A 7,666-nucleotide genomic window follows, 5' to 3' on the forward strand; every position below is an offset into this window, starting at 1 on the left:
TTCGAACAATTATAAATGGTCAATTTGAGACCCAAATAAAGCAATACACAAGGAGATGATTGTTGAAGATAAATTTAGCAGTCCTTGAAATGCACTGCTGGTCTTATTTTGAAAGCCGTTTTAGACTGAAATGCACAGCAATGTGAATTTCTGGTGTTTCTTTCAGAATAAAGATGAAGTATCTTTCAATCCTGGTTTCCTCGTTTTTTGTGTGGAAATGTGTGATATGAAGTGTTTACGGGTGAACAGTGACTAACTTTGTCAAAATATGTTAAATTGTTTTAGTTCATATGGCATTTTTCTCTTTGGATGCCAATCAAACATATTGCGCTGGTGGTTTCTTATTTTATTGTGAAGGGGTGGGACGGAAAAACGTGGGGTTGCTGCCTGGAAGGGTATAAGCTAGCCAAGATGGCTGAGTACTTGGCGTCGATTTTTGGGACAGAGAAAGACAAGTAAGGTTTTTTTTGGGCACAATTCGTCGTATAAGTAGGATCCTTACTGTAAGTTTTGTATCGATTGGTGTTCCATACATGCTGTGGTTCGGCTTTAGAGGTGCTGTATCATTAACTGCTAATGCTATTGAGCGTTAGTTAGCTAGCCGGCTGGCTAGCTAGAAAATGCCGCGCTGCTACCATTTCTTGGCCTTCTAAACCAACATACGAGTAGTGCTGGAATACTCCCACGAGTTGACGTTACGGGTTAAAATTATAATATCTTAATATCTTAAATAAAGGGAAGTGGTACTTTAATGGATTATGTGCGTAGTAGCAGGATTTAAGACAAGTCTTTGTTTGAATGAAAACGCCGCGAAGCGTGCTATGTAGCATCTCGATCCAATAGCAGTTCGTCCTATGAGACACAACAATGTGTGCTGTGACCCAAAACGGATTTAAATTTGCATCCCAATCCAATATCAATCCGGCGTATGAAACACGACAATGAGTGCTGTAACTCAAAACGGATTTAAATTGGAGTTTATTTCTCAATTGTTGATTTTTAACTGTAATATTGAAACGGCGGCTAACCAAGTAAAACACGAGATTCTACTTTTCTTGCTCACTTTCAGTAGCAATGTTACACGCTCAATAGATTTAATCAATATATTTTTCATTTTATTTCTTTTCATACTTTTGATTTGAGATCATTATAATTACGACTTCTAAAACATTCCTAGGAATATTGGTGACCAATGTTTTTAAGTCATAATAATGCTGGACGTTCTTGTGCTTCTTTCCCCAGAGTAAATTGCTCCTTTTATTTTAAAATTGGTGCCTGTCGACATGGGGACCGTTGTTCCAGATTACACAATAAACCAACTTTCAGCCAGGTAAAGTCCTTTTATTGTTTCCAGCGAATATACTATTGCATCAGACACACCTGCAGAATCTAATAAGATCTGATGCAAACGTTGTGATTTTGTGCGCCTTGGGTTTCAGACCATCGCCCTCCTGAACATTTACCGCAATCCTCAGAACAGCGCCCAGTCTGCTGATGGCCTCACCTGTAAGTCTCTTGATTCATAGAATGAGGAGAATAAATGTAATAAATGCATTTAAATCCAGTGCTGGCATGTGCCTTGTTGTCATTCTCCGTTGTGTCCACTAGGTGCCATCAGTGACATGGAAATGCAGGAGCACTATGATGAGTTTTTTGAGGTAAGAATGGTTTCCAAATTGTTGCTTTTCACTGCATCTACTCCTCTTAGTACACAGATAAAATGGTCTGGTTGCTCCTCCTGTCATGCTCTTAGGAGGTCTTCACAGAAATGGAGGAGAAGTATGGCGAGGTGGAGGAAATGAACGTGTGCGACAACCTGGGAGACCACCTTGTGGGGAACGTGTATGTGAAGGTTGGTGTCCAGTAGCCTTTTTTTGCCTGTCGTCCCTTTTTATTAAGTCGTCATTGTTTCCTTGTAGTTCCGTTGTGAAGAGGATGCCGAGAAGGCAGTGATTGACCTGAACAATCGCTGGTTCAACGGGCAACCCATTCATGCGGAGCTCTCTCCCGTCACAGACTTCAGGGAAGCTTGCTGTCGCCAGTATGAAATGGGGTAAGTGTGTGCGCTGGATGGATGGGTGGATATGGGTGGGGCACATGCAGATGGTGTGCGTCGTCACCAAGGGGCAGGCTCGGCGAAGGTCGGCCACATCCAGGTTTCAACGAGCATAAGTGAGCGGACCTCTCACAGGGTTCACGGCTGCGAGGCGCACTGGCCAGATGAGCGGGACTGTCGCTGACTCTCACCAGTCCCAACCAATGCGCGCAGCCAGGCACGGGAAAAACATCCGATCCGAGCCAAGGTGCGGTAGAAGGCACTGGCGTCGCCTAATGGACGACCCCGACCATGGCCACGCATTGTTGCGGGCCAAGTCCATATTACAAATAAAAAGAAAGAGAGAACACTGCTGGGAGGCTGCCACTCCTGACGGCGCCATAAAACAAAAAGACTTCCATGAACAGCTGGGACTTGTACAATGAAAGAGCCTAGGGGAAGAACAAATGTTTTTGCTTTAATATTTTGCAGTTTATAGGGATATTTTTATTAGATGATTTCAGCTGTAAAAAGTTAATAGTTCTTCCATAATCAATTTGACACTGTAATTATTTTACATGTACATGTAATACCTCTAAAAATCATTTTGCCATTTGCTGTCAACTGAAAATGACATCACACTTGCTGAGGTTTCAGCTTGCTACCACCACATGACTAAACCCACAAAAGAGCTGAGCTGTCCCATTTAAGATAAGTAGATTATTGTGACAGGCGTACACAAGAGTAACAAAATTTGCAATGAAAATCAATTACGCCCGTCGCAGCAGACCTGCAAGGAAATATGTCTGACAGCTGTTGTCTGTGCTGGGTATTCCTCTCGTCACAGAGAATGCACTCGAGGCGGCTTCTGCAATTTCATGCACCTGAAGCCCATTTCACGTGAGCTGAGGAGAGAGTTGTATGGACGCCGCCGGAAGGGAGGGTACGTACATCTGTCTACACAGACACCAAACTGACACCATTGCAAATTTGCTCACGGTATTGGTGCGTGCGTGGTGCAGATTATGAAGCAATCCAAATGTATTTGCTCGTCTGTCCCTCCCCCGCGTAGCCGTCACAGGACCCGCTCACGTTCCAGAGACCGTCGATCCCGCTCAAGGGACCGAGGAGACAGAGGAGACCGAGGAGACAGAGGAGGCCGAGGGGGCGGACGCGACCACGATAGACGCCGCTCCAGAGACAGAGAGCGCTCGGGACGTTTCTGAACCACGAGCCAAGACGTCTTGCTTCCTTGTTCCATTCTCACCAATTGCTTTCTCCCCCCTACCCTCTCTCTCCTTTTTTTAAGTTTGTACCCTCCCAATTGTATTGTAGGAAGAGTTGAGTGGTGCCACGTGTTGAAGCTGTGACGGCTCTAAGTAACTTGTTATGTTCTAAAATGACTTTCACCCCATTAAAATTTTTATGTAACGGTGATGTATGTCATCTGTCTGCATAACCTTTTAGGCTCCATCAATTGTCAGTTTTAATACAGTATTAAGACTCACATTTTAATTTGTGACATTTGTCCAGTTATAGTCGGAACACTCGCCATTAGTGACCCATTTGAGCAGTAAGTAGCTTTGCCGGTTCTGGGAATCTAAATGCTTTTTTGGCCATGCTGCAATTCTTATGACTCTTTAATGATGTGTAATTGGTAGATAAAAAGGAATGAAATATGAGATGAATGTCTTTTCTCACCTAGACACCGTGTATAGAAACTAGGTAGAACTTTGCACATCATGGGGTGCTGATTATTTCGCCCTCTGATTAATTGATGACGAGCTGAGTTAGAATCACAAAATATATTGTGATGTGCACATATGAATACATTTGCAAATAAGCACCCCCCCGAGGGTGTCTTTCGTTTGCATTTTTTTAAAATACATTTGGCATTTTAGAAACTTTGATTCTGAACTGCTCCAACTATACAAATGACTCCGCTGAAAGCGTCAAATTGACACAATCGTGTGCTTTCACACTGCGACACGGCATCCCTCAATCAGATATGATGTGCCTAAAACGATCGTGAATGAATGTGATGATTATTTTTTTTTATTACACCCGGCCTTGCTCTTGCTTACTTTGACTGGACTTTGACGCCATCAAAAAAGACACGTGCCTTTATTTGACGACCACAAACCCCATGCTTGTGTACGTGCGCGCATGCTAATGAGCAGAATATGCGAGTTCAATTCAGACGGATGACGCATGTTCGCTTCCCTCTCGGCCTTTCACGCACTCGTTTGCCCGCTGCGAATAACTGCAGAAACTGGTGAAGTCTCGTGAGGCCTGTAGATAAAATACTTTTCAGAGCAGATGATGCGTTTTATGAACCGCTCAAATTACCCCAAAACTTGCACGACAGAAAAACAGTCCTGGCTTGAACAGTCTTGAGTCGAGCCCTCCCATCAATTTGGAGAATTTGCAATGTATTTCAACAACTGCAAATAATAATAATAATAATAATAAATAAAACTGCCAGCTATCACCAGCAAACATACACATTCCTGTGATAAAATTTCTCCAGTGTCATTATTTGCTTTAAAGATGTTTAAGAATGCCTCCATCTATGTAAGAAGTTCACCTGAGTTAAAGAATTAGTTTCTTTAACTTCCTCTAAATTCCTCAGGCAATTGTCATTTGGATTTGTGACGTAGTGTTGCTTTCAGTGGTACTATGTAAATGGGTTCACTGTGTTTCGAATGAGACAAGGACACAAGGAGATATTAACACATCACAAACACATACACACTTGTGTGTGAGTGACACAAACGTCACCTCAGCATTCACACAGCACTTAGCTCCGGGCAGGAAGTTCGTCAGCGCTCTGTTGCCTCTGCTTATGTCACCTCGACCTCTTGTCCCACTGTCCAATCAGGTCCTTGCCATCCACACAGGTGGGGAGGGAGGGAGGGTGGGCTTGGGGGTGAGGTTGAGAGGAGGAGGGGCGACCATGGCACCTGCAGTCACGACCCCCCGTGTCTGGGAGTTTGCGTCACACGGAGGCGGCTCTGATAGCGCTTGATTGTCACGTCCATTAGTGGAGGGGGGGGGGGGGGGGGGGCGCTCAATAGGAGGTGAAAATAGCTCCACTCTCTCTCTCTTTCTGTCTGACTGGGAAAAAAAACATTCTGTAGTGCTTATCACCATGATGTCACACATATTTGGTGAAAACTGGCCTATCCTGTTTGATTTTTGGCAAAGATGCCAGATACAAAAGGACCTGGAAATTCCACACAAGTGAGGCCTGAGCCGAGAATCAAACCCCGAAGCTCAGAACTGTGAGGCAATTGAACAAATGAACTGTCCTGACTTTTGGACAACTTTCAACTAAAACCAAAAGCATAATTAGTCTGCAAATTTTGCAATCTTTACATTGCTGCTCATCTCAGATAATGATTTTTTTCCCTTAGTCTAAAGGAGGACTGCTTAACGAAGAACTTTAGAGTTTGTAGGTGCCAGGTGAGAGGAAGATCTCGTACTCATCGCATTTATATGGCAAAACATCAAGAGCCCCTATCGCAATCACTTTCAGGGTCTGTAGGATGGTAGACAGAGATGTATTTATTAATTTATTTTAAATTCAGGACACTGATAGACAAGCCTGGAGGAGAATACCGACATAGTTAAAAGCAGAATTGAACACATGGTAGACAGTGTGATCATTGTGTGGGTGTGAGTTGTGTCGTTATGCTTCATACAAATCCCCTTCAGCGGAGTGCAGCCGTTTGAAAATAACCTTTGAACTCTATATTATTCTCTCATACACTTTGATAAAATCAAAGATTTTTTTTCCCATGACCGCTGCTGTATTATATGAATATATACTCCATTCTAAATAAGAATACATATTGAATAACGTAATCATGATATATTTTATTGACATATTTAGTTCATTTTAGCACAAAAACAAAATTAATACAAGGAGTCCAAACACTGACGTTTGGCTTTCCCGTTACAACAGCTAAAAGTTCAGCAGCCAGTGCAGCTTTTTAAATACTTGATGATATTCTAGAGTCACATGACTGTGTAGGACAAACAAATAAAAAAAAAAGAAAAGAACGTGTGTCAAGTCTGCCATTTAATTTTCTCATTCTGTTTGCATCCTGAGCCTTGCTCTTTTCTATCTCCTCTGCAAACTTTGCAGGTTATTGACGTCTGCAGCATGTCCCCGCCCCCCATCCTGTTCGTTAGTGACCTTGCACAGCTCCATCTTATGCAACATTTGCAGAGCTGTGTCATGACCGAGATGTCCACAGCCACTGCTACCCAACACACACACACAGGACAGTATTCATACAACCTTCATGCTAAATTAATAAGTCATTCCTTATAAAATGATTTTTCAAATGGTAGCTTGGTTTGGCTTATTTACAGTGAAACAGAAAACTCTGATTTCCAGTTTGTAATGAGTATGGATATTTAGTGGAACTGCGGTCAGACGTAATGCTGTTTAAAGGAGAATAGTTAGTGTCTCGTTAAAAAAATGCAATTTATTGATCAGTGTTATTTTTGTAAACTTGTACTCCCCTCCCACCCTTGACCCCCCCAGCTTCAAAATCCTATGTACGGCCCTGGAGGCAGGACAAAACATAAAAGGACATAAAACAATAAAAGGACATAAGACAATAAAAGGACAGACAAAGTGGCCCCACAGCACGTGATTGCTTCTTAATCAACATCAGCACACAGATGTTATCTGGAGTTCCTGCCGAGGCACAACGAGGACAGAGCATCAAATATATATTATGAGCAATTGTGGATCCTCAGCGTTTTATGACTGTCACATTAAAGTGTCACCCAGCGACATATGTTTGTAGATTTTGGAGAATTGTTATGGTGACTCAGGATTTTCCATCCTGAGAGCCCCTATCCTCCCCATTACCCCCCCCCCCCCCAACTCTCCATCTCCTACGTCAATGCATGCAGACAGCTGGGTCACCGGGTTTTCCAGCTCAAAGAGCCGTGAGAGCTGCAGCCAGCTGTTTTTTTTTTTTTTTTTGCTCGCTCACTTTTTACAGACTCGTGATCGCAGCCTGCATGATCAAGATCACAGGATTTGTCTGCGGTGGGTGTTGTGTATAAAATAAAATAGCCGAAACATCAATCATAAAGCAGTGATCTGAAATTGATCTTAATCTTGCTGCAATAAAGGAACCATATTTGGTCAGTTGAATGTTCGCAATGGACCCCGAAAGACTTGTTGTAAGACAGAACCACTACAATTGTCTTGACCAATCAGTTATATATATATATTAGACTAATTAACCATCAACTAATTGATTGACAAATTAATTGGTCTTATTTTTATAGTCAATTAATCTATTGTTAAATTTGAAGTTGTCCAAATTCAATGAATTTCAGCCTCTCAACAGGAAATACTCTCAAATTTCTACAGTCCTCTATTATAGCAGACTGATTGTGTTTTTCAAATTCAATAATTTTTAAACATTTTTGTTTTTCCATTTTCCCACCAGCCATAGATAATGAATAGCTCCATAAAGGACAGTGAAGCAAGGATTAACCAGAATGTAATTAGTACATGCGGGTCTTTTGGCCACAATAGTAGTTTTGTGTAAAAATATGAAATTTACCAAATATTCACATTGGAGATTTTGGCCTGTCGGC

General features: G+C 42.2%; 1 protein-coding gene across 1 annotated transcript; it reads left to right on the plus strand.

Annotated features, from left to right (window-relative positions):
* The first annotated feature begins 301 nt into the window (after positions 1–301).
* On the plus strand, positions 302–3,472 carry u2af1 (U2 small nuclear RNA auxiliary factor 1). Its single transcript, XM_085921050.1, has 8 exons — positions 302–455; positions 1,243–1,330; positions 1,440–1,506; positions 1,609–1,658; positions 1,754–1,852; positions 1,920–2,053; positions 2,883–2,978; positions 3,108–3,472. Exons 1-8 carry the CDS (start codon positions 310–312, stop codon positions 3,259–3,261), a joined length of 834 nt encoding a protein of 277 aa, XP_085777176.1. The 5' UTR covers positions 302–309; the 3' UTR covers positions 3,262–3,472.
* The last annotated feature ends 4,194 nt before the right edge of the window (positions 3,473–7,666 follow it).

The sequence above is a fragment of the Syngnathus leptorhynchus genome, chromosome 9 (genome assembly GCF_054491065.1).
Source record: "Syngnathus leptorhynchus isolate UIUO chromosome 9, UIUO_Slep, whole genome shotgun sequence".
Taxonomy (NCBI): domain Eukaryota; kingdom Metazoa; phylum Chordata; class Actinopteri; order Syngnathiformes; family Syngnathidae; genus Syngnathus; species Syngnathus leptorhynchus.

Bases quoted from the DNA above. Each gene is read 5' to 3' on its own strand.
- u2af1 (XM_085921050.1), top strand. From the start codon at position 310: ATGCCAATCAAACATATTGCGCTGGTGGTTTCTTATTTTATTGTGAAG. The intron at 456-1,242 runs GTAAGGTTTTTT...TTCTTTCCCCAG, and splicing joins TTTGGGACAGAGAAAGACAA to AGTAAATTGCTCCTTTTATT. The intron at 1,507-1,608 runs GTAAGTCTCTTG...TGTGTCCACTAG, and splicing joins GTCTGCTGATGGCCTCACCT to GTGCCATCAGTGACATGGAA.